The 18,586-nt window shown below is 36.0% G+C and overlaps 1 protein-coding gene across 1 annotated transcript; it reads right to left on the bottom strand.

Annotated features, from left to right (window-relative positions):
• Positions 1-89: 89 nt before the first annotated feature.
• On the bottom strand, positions 90-18,497 carry LOC107216788. The gene is made up of 15 exons (XM_015654075.2): positions 18,212-18,497; positions 15,601-16,096; positions 14,069-14,370; positions 13,071-13,375; positions 12,252-12,959; positions 11,910-12,164; positions 10,553-10,877; positions 9,095-10,462; positions 6,726-6,934; positions 6,449-6,587; positions 5,589-5,866; positions 3,651-4,019; positions 2,316-2,669; positions 693-843; positions 90-568 (listed from the first exon to the last, which is right to left on the bottom strand). Exons 1-15 carry the CDS (start codon positions 18,423-18,425, stop codon positions 372-374), a joined length of 5,670 nt encoding a protein of 1,889 aa, XP_015509561.2. The 5' UTR covers positions 18,426-18,497; the 3' UTR covers positions 90-371.
• Positions 18,498-18,586: the final 89 nt, after the last annotated feature.

Raw genomic sequence — 18,586 nt, 5'->3', positions numbered from 1 at the left:
AAGTCACGTGTCGCGTATTATGCGTTTCAATAAATACAGCGAATTTGTTGGAATGGCAAGTGGGTGTAGTATTATTATTCAAATGTCAGCAACAAAAGAAAAAAAAAAAAAGATGTGTAACGTTTTCTTATACCAATCTTATCGCAGGTATTGCATTATTTGAACTTAAGTAATAATAATAATAATAATCCAACAACAGTGATAACATACCGTAAAAGATAATGTAATAAACAATTTTTTTTAACATACGATTATAATACGGTGTGGTAACACATAGTTACCCATTATAATTACAAATAAATAATGCGATTTGTATATGTATAATTAATTATACCTATGTGCGGACTGAAATTGTAATAATAGGAAAAGTCTTAATAATCCTCGCAAGTTAGATATTCCAAATCCAATTTTTCACCGTACATTTTAGCCTCTAATATTTTCAGGCTATTTCTATGCACAGCACCGACGAAATTTCTTTTCGACAAACCCGGATTTTTTCTCAGTTTGAATCCAAACGTTTTATCGATTGACATTTGCAGACTTTCTCGGTAAACGAAGCCCTCGATTCCTGTGTACGCCGGAGAAGAAACGTTTAGGTATTTATTGCACGGGGAAATTGTTTGTTATCAACACTGCGGCGTGTTATCGAAAAATCGTGTGATGTATAAAGTAACAGCTCTTATTCGACTCACCCCTGTACTCGAAAATCTCAAGACTCCGACCGTTTTTAACAAAGGTTAAAAATGTCTCGACAAAACCGTCGAAATTTATTACCAAAAATGATTTTGGATTGTGAGTTGGAATCGACTGGCGTATTTTTTTTACCGACAGACCGTCAAATATCTGGAATCGAAGAGAGAATAAGCAGGAACGAAGAAATTCGATAAATCCCACGAAAACTTTATATGAAGTCTATAAAACCACAGTGATTTTTTTCTTTGTAGATTTTCAAACCAGGTAACTATTTTCAACAAGCTCCATTTTTGTTACTTTTTTTACTTATTTTCTTTTTTTGTTTTGGCTAAACCATTGCATCTTTAGCTGTGATCGTATTGACAATGTTTAGATTCATTCGATCCGAAATGCTGGAAAACTATGTTTCTCTTTTAGTTTGAATTCGATAATATTTTGCGAAATATTTTCGGAATTTCAAGAAAAGTATTAAAAATTAATGAGGTAACGAATGGAATGCGAAATTAACGAAAAAGTAAAAAACTGAAAATACATTTTCACGACATGAATTTCGCAAAAAAAGTGTATACTCAGAGTATACAAAGGAAGTTTTGATCATTTCAGAGCAAAAAAAGAAAAGAATCAGAAATTGTTCGTACAAATATATTTTTGTACCGCTATCTATTTTTCTAAAATTCGGAAAATTCGTTTCATATCGTAAGATTTCTAGCTTGCCAAAAAAAAAAAAAAAAAACAACAACTAGAAGTGGTAAATTGTGGGGTAAAAATATTTCTCAAACCACTTCATAAACCTAGAATTATTTGCAGTTAAATAAAAAAAAAAATTGAAACTTCAAGGTTGTGCAAGGAATTTTCTCAGGTTGCATTGCGGGGTAAAACTAATGAAAAAATCTAAAATAAACGCTTTTTTAATTTATAAATAATTTCCTTTTTTTTTTTTTGTACGGAAGAAAAGGTAATAAGATAATAATATTCAAGGAAGTTAATAGGTATATATTGAAGTATAATACAAAAAATTATTATCAAAAAATATTGAATAATGGCGACAGTGAAGCCATTCTTGCGAGACACGTTGAATTCTGCGGCACGTATTTAATTGGTGTGAATTTGACCCTAAAACAATTACTTAATCTACGTTTCTGTAGCTAGTGAAATGCGTAAGGAATTCTAAAAATATTGATTTTTGTGTAGTTGGAGTTTATTTGAAAAAAGAGGTTAAATTTTCGACAAAAGGAGGGCGATCATTTATTAATAAATAATGTTTTAACTAACTTGTCGAAAATCGTCCACGCATTTCACTAGCTATAAACATGTAGATTAAGTAATATTTTTTCCCAGATTCAAATTTGCACCAATTACACCGCGTGCCGCAGAATTCAACATGTCTCACAAGAATGGCTCCAATGTCGTTATTTTTTAATATTTGCTGACAATAGTTTTCTTATATTATACTTAAATATATGCGCAAAAACTTTTTTAAGTATTATTATCTCATTAGCTTTTCTTCCATTCAAAAAAAAAATTGTCACAAAAACGCTTTTTTTTAAGGTTCTCACAACGGTGTTGCCTCTTAAAATCCGAAAAATGATGTGTTCTGAATATACAAAAAAGTTCGGACTTACGAACGCGTTATTTTCACTGACTCCTTCGTCGTAGTAGAGGAACATTTCATTTCGGAAAACGCCTGCCTGCAAGCCCAAAATCGAACTGTCTCTAAAGTGGTTCCAGATGCTGGTATGATTCAGATGTAGGGGGTGAAATTCGCGAATGTGATCCTGATCGGCGAGCAATATTCTGTCCGTATTTGGAACGAACCGCATCCGTTCATCGGCCGGGAAATACGAAGTCGAATTCCCGTATAAGCCGCGATGCAAATCCTCGATCGACCACTTTTCCAATCTCTCCTTGGAGATAACCAGGAATGCGTGTTTGCCGATCTTCTTGGCGTCGTTAATGCTTCCGAGATCCAAGATATGCTAAAACGAGAATCGAGCCTCGTGAGAGTGCAATAATGCGAAGCCCGGCGATAAAGAAACGCGTATTGGAAAGTGAATTTCCCGTGCAGAGCGCGAAACTTGATTCGCGATGTTTGTTTCCTCTCCTCGATTCATTTAATGACCGCAAATCTAACGGTCGGCGGAACTTTTCAGTGAAAAAAGTAAATAAATAAACGAAATTGAGCGACTTTCGAGCAACTGTTTACAGTCAAAATTCTATCTCGCTTCAATTTGGATGTGTTCGTTCACTAAGACATGAAAATCCACGAATTTTCAGGGTTCTAAATCTTCCGATTCATGGGAAACACATTGATCAATTTTTAAATTCAACTTTTGTCTTCAAATTTTCAGCACTTCGTGTCGTCGGAAAAAATATTGTAGCATATTTTTTTCGTGTGAGAAAAGGTGATATTTTCGAATATGAAATCCATTTTGAGGAAAGTGATTCTTAGGAACTGCAAAAAACACATTTTTACCTTGTTAATTCTCTGCTTACGAAGATCCAGAAAAATAATTTATTTTCACTTTTTCGTGTAAAAGAGAAGACATCTTAGACTATATCATGAAACATCTCTCCTTTAACACACAAAAAAAAACACAATTTCTATTTATACTCCTTCGCGTACTGAAAATAAAGGTAAAAAAAAATGAGCATTCTTAACAGGTTCTGAGGATTTACCTTAGAATGGATTCTCTTTTCACAAAAATTAGACTATTTCACGCGAAAAGAGAAAAAAACATGAGGTCATATTTTTGTGACAATATAGAAAGTGCCGAAAATTTGAGAGCAGTGATTAAATTCAAAAACGTGATAAAACTGATCGGTTTAAAACCTCAAAAGTTTTAGGATTCAAATAACTTAGCAGGTATACACTGTAACATATTTAAATTACAGCCCGATCGGAATTCCGAAAGTTGGTGGATCGGTCCACTATGCATGATACGTATTTAAATACTAACAGTCAATGTGTCTTCCTCAAATTTCCATAAGTTTCCGAAACTCATTCCACAGATTCCGGTTCCGATAGTCAGGAGATAAATCTGATTCTCGTACTCCAAGGTGATCCATTTACCGACGTTGTCGAAATTCCGCTTGCTCGATACGATCGTGAAGCCAGATCCTTTGTAAATGAATGTGTTCAAAAAACAATTCTCCAAGTTGATCAACAGATATTCACCGCCATCAGCAGCTACGAAATGATGAGCACTTTCGATCGCGATATCGAATTCGAGGATTTGGAGATACTCGAAGTATTTAAATCTGTATACCTGGTTATTGGCATACTTTTGTAAAGGTATCAGATCCTGGCAAGTACTTTTTAAATCCATCTACGAGGAGTTGAGTAAAATTTTACAAGATAAAAAAGTGGATAAATAAAATCGAGACGAACACAAACAGAGTTTATAGCTAAATATACAGAGAAAAAAAGGTTCGTTGAGGGAACTGAAATTTGATTGACTGATTGTGAGTAAAATTTTACGATAAAATATCGAATAATGAGTGTGTTTTAATACTCAAGAGAAAAATATCACTGGATTCCAAAAAACCACCAATGGACAATGGCTGCACCAAGAACCGATGGAAAACATAGTTTTTTTATTACTAGATTTATTTTATACTAAAAAGGTTATTCTCTGTGACTGCAGCTCAGCGAATCGGCATGAATGAACTTTGTAAAATACAGAAAATACACATTCAGCCGTTCTGCCGAAACTATGTATCGAAAAACTTGAACAATCAGTGCAACAGAAAAATCAGTAATTTGAATCAAGCTTTCCTCGAATCAAAGAGGTTGTTGAGTCAAGAATCAATACTTTCTCGTTTATTTTATCATGAGATTGTCACAAATTGTAGATTTATTAAATTCACGTATTCGTAAGCTACGGATATTTTCCTAAAGTATACAAAGAAATGAATAAATAAAACTATTTTGAACTAGAGACTTTCGAATTTTTATTTCAAATCACTTTTACATGGCGAAAAATCTAATGAATTTGTTTGATTTCATTCGAAAATGGTTCATTTTGTTGAGGAGACTATGCTTTACTACTAATTGTAAGGGATTCTTCTTTAATTTGATAGCAAATATTTCAACATTGCTTTGATATTGATTTTGATTAATAACCACGATTATCAAATTTAATACGAGTAAAAAAAAGTCTACGTCAATGTGCAAAAAACAGTTTTTTTCAGAAAAACGGAGCCATCATCGAGTTAAATCGAACAAATCTATTTCATATTTATCATTTTCGAGCGATTTGAACGGAATAATCGACATCTCAGCTCTTGTTTACAGTGTGAGTATATCGTTTTTTTTTCTTTCTTTTTTTTGAATTTTTAGGAAAACCATCATACCTTACGAATACACACGAATTTGACGAATATTCAAGATTCGACTGTCTCGTCACCAAATTACCGAAAAGATATCAAATTTCGACTCACCCTCAGAGAATTTTTACACTACGAGAAGTCCGTATCGTCTTGATGCAACTAATTGTTTGAAAAATTGCTCGGCAATGCTCTAACTTTGATCAGAAGACGTAAAAAGTGAAGAAGAAAACCACGGTTTTTTTTTAATAACCCATCGATCAAAGGGTGGTTTGAAATTTCTTGTTTTCAAACTCACTACTTCTCTGCTGAACAATATCAGTTTCGAAAAATTTACATCGGAGTAACGACTAAATTTGCATCTTGTGAAATAACCAGTTGACGTATGTGAAGAAATAGTGACTTGTTGATTTCCGTAAAAATGTTAAAGAATTGATCAATTGAAGAATTAGTTTAACCAAAACGTGTATGAATCATAATTTACACTGCATTTGGTTCCCGTCGCATTATTGATTGATTGACAAGGAACGCAGTGTTTCTTTTCTTTTTTTCTTCCAATATTACCGTACCTTGACACCTGTCACTACCGAGTCGATTTCCAATTTTCGTTTCTCCAATTCGTCGTACAAAATTCGGACGTTAATACCGTTCAAGAGTCCGCTTCCCGTGACGTCTTTTTCAAAAGTGACATTACCCCGAATGCGCCAATCACCCGAGACCAATTGTTTTTTCGGAAAACTGGTGTAAACCGCTTCGCTTTCCCACATCGCAAGATCAATGTCATTTACAAGTCCAAAAACGTGTAAATTTCTTCTGAATATTAACGGACTCAAAAATTGGAAGGTACCTGAAACGTGATAAGACGTACAATTGACCACAGCGAACGAATTCTCTACTAAGTAAACAGCGTTTACCGTTTCTCGTGACACTTTGTGCAGTACGCGAAGCGCAATACGTATCCGTTGACCGTAAAACAACGTTCCGATATAATTCGAAGCCCCCCTGAGAATTTAGGCTTCGCCTGCACAACCTCAACCCGCATTACTTACATGCATTGCGGTCTGTGTAATTCAGGTGATTCCACGCACCAATTATTACAAGACCGGCAGTTCGTGTCCATAAATGCGTTTAGACATTTTTTAGATTTAAGCCTTTTGAACGGTTGATTTGGAAAAGAAATCCCCCGAATTAGACGGAGAACCTTGTGTCAAATTTTTCATTACCTTTTATTACTTAATCGTTGAACACAAAAATTTTTGTGGTTCATTCGAAATCTTCCTCTAACTCAATCTTCAACTTCTAACCTCACTTGATGAAAGAAAAAAATGGAAGAAACACAAAAGTCGAGATGAGAAATGCATGTAACGCGATTTTCTTCAAGATGAAAAAGCGTTCAAAAAAATAATTAAAAAAAAAAGTGATATTTTACCAGTAAGTTTTTCATCGCCATCTAATGTGGCCATTTGTGATGCGTCGATATTGTTGATACATTTCGCATTAAAGTTCGTTTGTATCTGCACATTTCCGTGTAGCACTAAATTTCCGTTAATTGTTTGGTCACCGGATAACTGAGGTGAAAATAGAATTAAAAAAAAAACAACATAAAGAATTAATGGAGTAAAGGAAGGACAGGGAATTAGGTGAAGTTTGTTGAAAAATATTGAATAAACGTCAATAAAATAAGATCCAAACAGAAACTTACTTACCATAAAGGTATTGGTAAATATTTGATTTATGTTGTGCCCGTTTACCGTTCCCGTAATTCCCAAATTTTCGACGGTGACATCAACGAAGGACAGTCTATTAGAGATGATCTGATTTTCTTTCAACGAAATCACGTCATTCAAGTTTATGCCATTCAAATAACCAACGGTCAAACTAGACTCAAAAGTCACATTTGTAAATGTCAAGACACCTGAAATCAATTTTCGGTTTTCAAAGCGAAAATGGTTGTGCTACAACATCGGGATTTCAATTTTTTTTAACGAACTCTTCGACAGCAATAAGAACCTTAAGTTTCATTTCACTTCGTGTGATTTGTACCCGGCATACTTATAAAGATTAGCGGGGAAAAAATGAATATTTTTCATTCGTTTCATGAAGTGATGGTTATCTATTGAGTATTTATCAAATTTTTATATTCGCAAGCCATAAAAACGTCTTGGAAAATACAAAAATAGTAAATACTGTGATTAGAAACAAAAACTTGCGATATCCAATGAATGCTTGATTTCGAATCGCTTCAAAGTGGCATCTAATAGATTCGTTCAATTCACTCTACGATGTTTCGTTTTATTCAAAAAAGACTATTTTATACAAATTCACGGTAACCCTTTTTTTCATCGTGTTGATATCATTGAATATTTAATCTTACTACATTGTATCAATACCGATTGTGATCAACAAATTGGCTATATTGATTATTGAATCAAATACCGAACAAAGAAAAAGTCTGTTTCAGTGAATTTAAAAAAAAAAAACCTTGTAAATAAAATGTACCATGGTAGAGTAAAATCTATCAACCTGCGTAATTTTCGTAATTCCAGTACATTTTATTGTCGTATTTTTTAATAGATTTGTGAAGCTCACGAATGTAGTAATTTTATAAATACTCAATCGAAGACTATATCATGATGATGTTAATAAAAATCATCGATTTTTAGCCAACCAAGCTCCTCAATTTGCTTATTCAGAGTTTAAGTTACGAATCGACTATCTCATAAATGTAAACCGAATGGCGTGGATACTAACGGACAAAATAGATTCATTTTAAGTAGGTCCACTTCCTGATAAACCGTTCCGCTATTTAAACGGATTTCACCAGAAGTTTGCATACACGCGAAGAATTCTATTTGAACGGATATCGCGTTGCATGCATGAAACCACGTATTTTGCCATGAGAATTTGCTTTTTCGAAGTACAAACAGTCCACGCGAGTGTTCAAATTTATTCGAAGGCTTGGACTGGTTTCATTTTAATCTGCAGCTGTTTCGGACGCGTAGAGCCTCTAAATATTTCCTCGAATAGGGAAATCATTAAATGTTGAATCGCGCGGATTCGATCACCGAAAAAATTTATGTCACCAAATGTATAGTGGGGATATTTTTCTACTCGTATAAATTTTTTTACAATCTGCAAATTACCAAATCGCAAAAACTACGTGATTAATAATCATAAATATGATTTAAAACCCACAGAAAATTTACAGTCTCTAAATTTTTATCTATCTCGATTTTCGATTTGGTTTTGTAACTGCAACTGTAAATTAAATTTCTTACGTTTTTTAACCGAATTAGGCACTGAAATTTCGCAACGCATCGCAATTTTTTGTATAGAACGACTGTTTTTGAACATCCTTTGAATTTTCCCGCTACACTAAAAAAAATTACAGTTCATTTTGCGCCTTTCCAAATGTTTGCCTATCATACCGTTCCTACAATTTTTGAAAATAGATGTAGTTTGATCTATGATTCAAGAATGTCAAACACGAAAACTCGCGAGCAGTTCGTATTTTTAGTTGATTTGAGATCTCTGAGAAATCCAAAAATCCATCGTATTAAAATCATACTATCAAACGGGGCCTACAAACATTACAATATACAGAACTACGTCCCAAATTATACGACTCATATTTTGTTTCAGGAATGAAAACAATTTTGAATCAGGATCAAAATTTGACGTAGAGTTTCAAAAAATCGATTATCAATCTTCGTATAAGCAATAATTGGACGAATTTTCTTTCATTGAAAAATAACAATCCTAAGCTGCCGAAAATTGATAGAATTTCGGTGAGCCCGGACTTAAATTTCTGATAAGTAATCACATTACTTTCGCAATATGTATACTTTTTGATCGAACGAAAAGAAACTGAAAAACGCTAACGATTAAGTGATCGAAACAATCGTTACGTCTGCACGTAAAATTGCACGAGAAATAAATTTGCTACTGAATCCCCGATGATCGTGTAAGACAAGGAATATTGGTGAAAAGTCTTTGCAACACTGGTGTCAGAAGTGGGATTAAAGTGATGACGTAATATTCTAAACCAACGTTCAACAAATTGCTTAAAATTTACCTTGCACATAGGAGGGTCGGTTCAAAAATATAGCGCTCGATTCGAGTTCCTCGATATCAACATTAGCCAGAGTACCGGTGTCCAAATGTTCTTTCACAATCAAATCGCCGCCGAGATGTATATCGTTTTCAAAAATTACATCAAAACCGCAGTGAACGTCTCTGTCGACGAACAGAGCCTTTTGATTGAATGGTGTCAGGTCCAAACCGTTGACTTCGTCGAGGATGGTCAAGTTTTTCGCGAACTTTACGGAATTGGTGAATACTTTCGTACCGGCAATTTCGACGAAATTTTCATCTCGGTTGACGGTCGCGGCGATAAAATCGCCAAAGTTGAGTCCCTGGACGAGCCCGTTGACTCGGAGATGTTCGACCGCGGCGGCGTCGGGAAACCGGAAATGGCCGGTAAGTTTAAAGGTGTGATTATTCCTTAGATAGGCGAGCCTCTCGACCAATTGTCGATAGAAAATGTCGTTCACTTTTCCCTCCGAGTCGAAGGAATCGGTGACCCGAACGTTTCCCTTGACCAAAACCGGCCCGGTCAAAGTTTGGTCCAGACGCGAGTTCAGGATACTTTCCACCGGAACCCCGTTCAGAATCGGGACCTGGAGGATCTGGCAGTCCAGAAAGTCGAAAGTCTTCTCACCCGTCAGAACGACGCCCTTTTCGTTCCTGAACACCGAGTCCAAAATAAACGAGGTCAGGTTTATCCCGTTTACCAAACCACGAACCTCCAAATTTTTGACGTAAAAACCGTCGTCAACATAAACGTTCCTCGGCCCGTTCCGCGAATGAATTTCCGCTACGGATTGGCCGTTGATTTTGCCCGCCTGGACCCGTCCTTTGACGACGAAGGCGTCGATCGCCATTTTTCCGTTCCATATCTGGTCAAAGAGGTCCTCGAAATCGTTACGGAATTTGTCGAGATCGGTAAGAGACATGCCGTTTATCCGTCGCGCCTTAACCAAGCCAACTTTCAGCTTATTTATCCTGTGATTTCCGGTAAGGACCTGAGATTTCGTAACCGACATCCGGCGCGCCTCAAACTCGGCGAACTTTACGTTGTTTAGGATTTGCGGACTCACAGAGCCGGCGAAAAGTTCGTCCACTTCTAGATCATCGAATAACACGTTCTGAAAAGTCTGCGAAAACTTGACGGAAAAATCCCGCGCTGAAATCTTGCCGTTCATGGTTCGAAAACTTAGGTCTTCCAGAATCGGGGGCACTTTGAATATCAGTTTTTTTTTAGGGCATTTAGAAAAATCCCCGCCGCCCATCGCCGCGAGTCCGTCCAAGTGATTCTCCAAGTCGTTCAACTGCTTGCATTTCAGTTTATCGAAGGTTACATGGGTCGAGATTTTTTTCAAATCTAGAAAAATTAAGGGACATATTTTTTTTTTTCTTTTGTTGGAGCGCGAATAACGGTCGGATCTGCAGATCGCCGTACGCAAAAACTCACTCGGAAATTCCTGTTCGCCACTAAATGTGACGAATTCGTCGATGAGGTGCCCGTTGTACTTTTTTGATGCAACTTTTAATTTGGTGTCGATATGAACGTTGCCCAAAAACGTCTTGTGCCCGGTAATCACGGCGTACTCATCGCTCTTCCAAATTATATCGTCAAAGTCGGACAAGGTCTTACCGTTTACCAAATCCTCAACGATCAAATTTCCCTTGACGTGCAAATTTGTGAACATCGTATCGGCGGTAATGGCATTAACGTCAGTCAGCGTCAAACGATGTTCTTCAAGATCTATCTTGATACCGGTTATACGTCCGTCGATCTAAAGTCGGGATATTAATTGAAATCGTTGCAAATCATACACGTTGTAACAGTGCTATTTTTATAAAGTTACCGAATCTCTTTTGGACTCAGGAAACGTAACTAAAGTTAATATGTATGTATAGCCATTAATATTTGTTTCAAAATTCAATATCTGTAACTTGTAGAGAAATTGAACAGAAACTTGTGTTCCGGACTTCTTGAATTGATTGAAATTAATAAAAAAAAAATTAGTACTTAAATTCACATTTTATGTGGACTTATATTTAGCATATAAGTTGGCAAGGTTAACGTAACGAAACGTGGAAAGAAATATAACAATTTTGTAGTTTCAGAAAAGAGTTAAATTTGCAAAATCTGATGCGCTATTAGTGTTAACTGAATCTCAGGCAATACTAATGTTGCAAAATAACTATTTTTTTTACAGACATCAACCTGCTAAACCGTAATAAAGCTGAACATGTTGATATTTTTCAAACTCAACTCTTTCGGGTGTTCTAAAATTGGAAAAAATAAATTTGTTGTTCTATGTTTTATTACGTTAGCGTCGCTGATTGCAAACTCGTAATCCATCAGAAATTCCGATATCTCGAAATAGAGTTTTTCAAAATCCTGGAACTTTTACAAATTGTTGCAGTGGCATTACTGTCTTTCAAGGTATAAAAAATATTCTCAATGCAAGACAATTTGTTTCAACCAACAACTTTGGTGACAGTTATACCGTCCAATAATTATATCCAATCACTGTTATCGATAAATTAAGCATTCGTAAATAGATTAAATGAATTCTATTTTAAATGATCAATGATCGTTAAAAACAAAAATTCTTAAATCAATATGTTTTGTAGGTCAAAATTAATTCGTGAACTCTGTAAATAACTTTCTGAGAATAAATCCAAGATAAAAACCTTTCGATAAGTTTTTGTTCATCATTCTCTCAAAAGCACAACATTTTTCAGGTTCTGAAACATTAGAACTTCCGTAGAAAACGGATTCGATCTTGAGTGAGAAAAAATCGGTGGTAAAAAATTACCTGCAAATTTTCCTCTATCGTTAAATTCTTAAACGTTATTTGGTGGGGTAAATTCTGCTTCTTGTCCAAAACAACGAAATCGTCGTACGGAATACCATTGATCGTTTTTATTCCCTTCAAATTCGTTACCTTGAGTTTACCAAAAGTTTTTCGGCCAATAACTTCCGCCTTATTCGTACCGTTTTGCAGCACATATCCTGCGGGATATTTGAGACCGTTTAAAGTCGCGACCGAAACAGTGTCAGCAATGATTTCCTGTCAAAAATACACCAACGTAAATCACTTTTCCTGATATCGGTCAAACGACCGTGAGTTGTGAGTGAGTTGCCGATATTCACGTACCCCGTAAACAACCGTCAGACCTGGTATAATTGCGGGTTGATTTTTCCACACAACACTCTTCATCAAATTGTACCACAAGAATCCGTTAATGCTGGTGAAATTGAGACTACCTTCAACGAGCAAATGATTCAAGTCGGTAAAGTCAACATTTTCGTAGTTCGTCTTTTTGGTGTCGAATATAAATTCGTTTCTCGGCACCCCGTTGATATTGGCGATATTTAAAACGGTTGCCTCGATTGACGGGAATGATTTACGCCCTTTGATAACCAATTTTTTGTCATATTTAACAAAGTCATTGTGTATATTCTCGATCGAAAAGTTATTGATGAACTTCAGGGTCGATTTTTTAACGTGCAATGTTCCCCGCACTTCCATTCCACCGTTCAGAACAAAACCTTTGCTCAATTTAACCTCCGGGGAATCTACGCGCAGAGCTGTCTCTGAGATGATTTTCATTTTCTCCATTTTATCTTCCAAAATTCGGAACCGCTGATCGAATATATTCAGGTCTGACGCTACGTCAAATTTAGAGAATAATTTTGAGCCGACTTTAAGAGACTCGAAGATGACCTCGTGCGAAAACGTCACGGCCTCGGTGTCGACTTTCGATAAATTCCAAAACCCAGTGATCACCGGATTTTTATGGTAACTCTTCTCATACCTTTTTTTCGTCTCGTCTAAAATAAATTCCTGCTTCATAAATGTTTCCTGGAAAATATATGAAAACTTGACCGTTTGCAAAAAAATTTCTCGCACCGTTGCGACGTAGAAATGAGAATGTACCTAGTTGGATTTATTTGAGAAATTTTCATTTGATACCTCCAGAGAATTCTTGAGCTGCAATATTTTCTCCATTTCATCGAGCACGGGTCGAGGCAAATCTGACAACATGGTATCGACTCTGACCAATTTATTCTCAAACAAAAATCCGTACTTCGGTATCGGAGTGATTTTTGATAGTTGAAAATCGTCGATATTTATTGGCGGAAGATGAGTGATTTGGAATTTTGTACCCTGCCAAGAAAACCCGACGACTGTGAGGTTCTTCAGTTGCACAAGAAGGAGGCATTCTTCTCTATAGGTTCGAACTGGCAAGCATTGGGCCCACAAAGTTTCACCTAAGTCTAATTTGAGGTAAGGTTTAGTTAAAGGGTACGTCTCAAAAGTACAGTGATGTCGAGGAAGTGGTTGCAACGAAAATGTGACGAAAATAAGTTTTGAATACCTCACTTGACCTAATCTTATTAGAAATGACTAGAAAAGTTCCCCTGACACGGGATAAAATTTAAAAACGCTGAATTTCAATTGTAAAGACCTCATAACGCTGCATTATAACTTCATATAAATACTATTACTCTCCGTGATTTTTCTCTTAAGCATCTGCGTTGCACGTCAGACTTTTATTAACAATACTGCTCACTTTAATCGCGAATGCAATGTCCATATATCGTCTGAGTTAGATTTTGAGTAGTTATAAATAAATTAAATTATCTTTCATCGAAATTGGACTAACAATAAAATGTTTCGGTGAAAAAAAATTTGAACAACGTGATTTCTCCGATGCTGTTAAAATAGCATGGTTTTTACAGTTGAAGTTCAGAGTTGAAAAAAACTTCGAAATCACAGGGAATTTTTTTCAATAATACTTGAGTAACTTTGTCAGCTTCAGTTTTCATTTATAAACCTTTGTTGCGTCATGTTTGCGTTTCGAAATATTTTGGAGCTGACTGTACGTCTCAGACATTTGTAATCCACGAGTAGCGTGTCAGAAAAACAAAAAAAAAAATAAAGTTTGAAAAAACGAAGGAATGATTCACCGCCAAGCAATTTTTCCATCTCCACGTCGAACAGAAATTCGTTTTCCATAAAAGTAAAGAGGGCTGGTTCCGGACCGGAGATGATCAGATACTCCGTGTACCCGTTTTCAAAGCAAACCGAATTCCTGAAGCCATTTGACGTGATATTTTGCGTAGGTTTGAACAGTCCTTCCTTCGTCTCGCTCTCTTTGAATTCGTAAAACGAGATCGTGTTCGCACTATGAACACTGAGGAAAGTCTCTTCGTAGACTGAGCAGATCTCAAACCTCGAGACTTTCGGCATCCAAATTCTTTGACAAAGCCTACAAGACGCAGTGAGTAATCTTTAGCAGCAAACTAACGATGATCAACTAATCGTTCGAAAATATATCATAGCTTACGAAAGAGAGTTGCTGGTTCCAAGGGATAAGTGAGGTTTTTTCAGACAAAGACAGAAAAACTGATGGCTGAAATTTGCTCAAACAAATGGCATGGTTTACAAACAAGAGTTATAGAAAGACGTAGAACGGTTCCAAAAATTTTAGAGAAAACCAGAGCCAGGGATCGAGAAAAAAAAGTAGTGCAATTCGCACAGTATTTTTGCAAAAATATTGTTTTTGCACTTAAGAACCAATTATAGAGACAAAATTCTTTTTCAAAACAACGTTTTGTACGGTGAAAAACTCGGCAAATACTTCGCTTTACTATCACGTTCGAAAAACAGAATTGTGCTGAAACGTATACAGTATATAAAAAAACATACAAACTTTTACAAAAAATTGAAAGCATGTTACATATAACAACAAAAGGAATTGAGAGTAAATTTTTCTGATATCACTGCGAAACTTTTTCACGCCAAAGCTCAACTTACAAACGCATATAGTAAGCATATTCTGCTAAGATATAAATTGCAAATTCAAAACTGCAAAAAAAAATTAATTCCTAGAAGATCGTTTTTATATTCCTAACATGCAATGGTTTGTATGAACACTCTCTTCTTCTGAATATTATAGTATTTGCCGTCTCAATATTTTCATCGCAACATTACCTATGCGCAGTTCCACTAGATAGTAAATAGCTGTGCCACGTGAAGACGCATCAGCGTTGAATAAGTATGCACATGATAACCGAGAAAGAAACTAATTTAGAGGTATAATCATCGTATCAATTATGCAATTCAAGATTACATTCATCGTTAGAAAATACTATAATGTCGTTTCAAGATTCTGCGATGAGTATCGTGGTTTTTTCATGGCAATAACTAGATTTCCTTCTATACGAATGCTCAATCAGAGACAACAGAGCGCATCAATAATATCGCACTGTTTTCATCGGTCTCAAAATGTAATCGTATGAATAAAGCAAGCTTATTTTCTAAATGCATTTCACAATGACCTGAAAATCCCAGTATTGAATCAAATATTGAGCTCAAAATAATGTGCCGAACTGCCGTAGCAAGATCCAAGACGAAACGCAGAAGCCACGTACGACAGCGTTTTGAGCACACACGGCATCAGCGATAATATTGTAACCTAAAAGTGCAAAAGACTCACCACAAGTCGAGAAGACCGCCGACGAACTTGAATCCATAGATTTCGAGGGATGAATAGTCGGCGTTGTTGTAGCTCATCTGTTCGGTGAGCAGCAGGAGTTTGTTGCGTTGGTTGTGTTGAAAGAATTCTAACCTCTCGACGCGCCTGGAGACGACTAAGGATGAAACTCGCTCAAACTTCTCGTCTGCATATTTATACCACAGAATTTCCGTTTCAGCGCCAGCCTCGATGCAAATTATGGCGAAAATTTGCTCCTGATGCGCGACAGGCTCGAGCAAAGCGATCACTTTGAACGTCAAAATAGTGCCGGTAACTGTCAAAACAGCGCGATGATGGACGCGGCCATCTTTGTTGCTATGGAAACAGAGCCAGAGGCTCGACCCCCCGCTGCTGGCCAAGATTCCGTCGCGAACGCCGGCCGAATACTGCCAGCCGGTCACGCCGATTGTTGACAGAATTGGGTCCTCCTCGATTGTTATGTTCGCGACGATTAGCTCTAGGGTGTAAGTCAGCGTTTCATTAATCTGATTGTGAATATATGTGCCGGATTGTTTACGTGATGCGCGCACAGGGAGCCCTGATTATAGGCAAATCAGGATACAATTCCGTTCTGATCAGCTCCGAGTTTTGCCGGATAGTGATGACAAAAGGGAAGCGCAGCTACTCAGAGCAAACTTGTACACCGACTTGCCTACAATTAGGGGTACCTGTGGAGCGCATCGCCGAAATAACTCGGTATACATATCAGGCAAATTTTAGTTATTACGAATCTAATATTTGTATTTCTACTGAGGATAACAGATATATAATAAGGTTTATAATTAATACAACGTATATGCAAAAAATAAAAAATATATGTATAAAATATACATGTAAAATATATAATATATATACTCCCGTAACTATGCTTTTTAGTCGACAGCAAGGTACGTCAGATTGCTGTAGTGCAGTTAACTAGGGACCGTCATTGAATTACGACAGGTTTATTTTTCGCAAATTTGTACTTTTAAAACCTTACGCAATTTACAGACAGCCCCTCTTGAGTGCGAACCGGTGACATTATAATGCATGAATGGGTAGAAATGCTTTTACGAATGTACTCAGAATATTGGGTGAAGACTGGGAATAACATACGAAACAAGGTTAAGGTGATGCTTGAGTAAATATTCGTGATTGTAGAATTTCTTTTTATCAATCAATGATTCTGATATGTAGAATGGTATTTAGTGTATGTATATTACTGAAAATATGCAGTCACTTGTTTTACAGACAAAGTCTACGCTCATACAGAATGTTGTGAAATTTGCATTTGAAATGGACAAATGAAAATAGTTCCTTTAATCGCTTCCAAAACATAATATGAAAATTAGGTATTTCCAGTGGATAATTATAAAACAACACATCCTTGGTTAATATTCTGAAGAAATAAGTGCTTTTCATAACCGTTCGGACCTTATCATATGTGATATTGGGTACATTGAATTTTATGTGTGATCTAAGTGTAGGGAACATTTTTTTAATCCTACATCACTGTGAGATTTTATCGAAATTCGGAAACATTGAGAGACTTTCAGAAATTTTTTAAAATACTTTAGTGCAGTTTCATAAAACCGTAAAAAATCGCATAATTGTAACGGTTTAGATGACTACATTGAAATGAATTTTTTAACCGTTTCAATTTCATTGTCAATACGAACTGAGCAAGAAATTTCGAGGTTTGTTTCCGATACTTTTACAAACATCGTGCATTATATTGAGAATATGGGTTGAAATGAAAATGAAATTATAAATACTAAGCAATTCGTGATGGAAATTAAACATGATGTTCGAAAAACAGGCATTTCAATCAAAAAGTGCAAAACTCTAGTCAACACTTTTAATTCCGATTAAAAATAAAACCGTTTTCAACAATACTCTGCGGCTGTTCAGTTAGAATGTTAATGTTTGCAAAATTTGAGAATTTTGGCTTTAAAACGTTTGAAAGATTTATCGCAACTCCGGTTTTAAGATTTTTCTACAGATACTATAAAAAATAAATTTCGAATCTTTAACAAAATACTCTAGTGCCACATAATTTTAACATTTGTTATTGCTGTTTTTCTTCAAACGATCGTGCATGGTCACCCAATTCTATCTCGATATTCTTGTCACCTCGATAAATTTTATTTTCGCGTCAGATAATGCTTGCTTGTTTCAGATTGAGCAAATTTCATTTCAATACCTAAACGATAAGCAAGACACAAGTGTTGTTCAAAATGAAAACAGATTTGCCATCCTCTGCGTATAGTTTTCCTACTTGTCGGTGCAAAAAAAAAAAGTTATTCTTGTGTATGCAACATCGTCTCTGATATGATTTTTTCACTACAATGAGAAGGATTTCATTTTCATCTGCCAAGAATTCAACACAACAATTGACCAATATAATGCGAATTCAATGAAAATAATAACAAGGAGAATTATTTCTATGTACAATATGCACAGAAATTTTAATTCCGTACTATTAATAATTACAATATATTGTGAGTGTGAAAAACTTTTTAGCGCACCGTAGATATAAATAATTATTGCATCCATGTTAAATGCTGAATAAATGAGTTACAAGTTTTCCTACCTTCGCGATTCCCGGCACCGCTTCCAAACTCGTATTCCTGCCATATTTTCAAACTGTCGTCCGTATCCCGAGAATATCTCTGAGTCTTTACATCCTTCAACATGACGTCCAGTCTTTCGACCATATCTTCGTCGTGAAAGCCGCATTTTGCCCGTAAGAAAATTACAAGGAAAACCAATACAGCTTTACTAAAGTGGGATGGTGCACCGGCCATCTTCGATCACCTATCGATCTCTATTTCTTGAACATGCTCTATCTCGCGTGCTTATTGATGTCGACTGTCGCTGTGATCACTTAATCGGCATTTACTACACACCTCCCCCCCCCCTGCCCCCTGTTCTCCCTTTGCTCATTGTATTCGCAATCCTCGTCAGG

This window comes from Neodiprion lecontei, chromosome 6 (genome assembly GCF_021901455.1).
Source record: "Neodiprion lecontei isolate iyNeoLeco1 chromosome 6, iyNeoLeco1.1, whole genome shotgun sequence".
In the NCBI taxonomy this organism is placed as follows: domain Eukaryota; kingdom Metazoa; phylum Arthropoda; class Insecta; order Hymenoptera; family Diprionidae; genus Neodiprion; species Neodiprion lecontei.
Note: the sequence above shows the minus strand (reverse complement) of the source record. Positions and strands in the feature narration are given on the sequence as shown.

Bases quoted from the DNA above. Each gene is read 5' to 3' on its own strand.
- LOC107216788 (XM_015654075.2), bottom strand. From the start codon at position 18,425: ATGGCCGGTGCACCATCCCACTTTAGTAAAGCTGTATTGGTTTTCCTT. The intron at 13,376-14,068 runs GTGAATCATTCC...ACCTCAAATTAG, and splicing joins GATGGAAAAATTGCTTGGCG to ACTTAGGTGAAACTTTGTGG. The intron at 6,588-6,725 runs GTAAGTAAGTTT...TTTTCACCTCAG, and splicing joins TATTTACCAATACCTTTATG to TTATCCGGTGACCAAACAAT.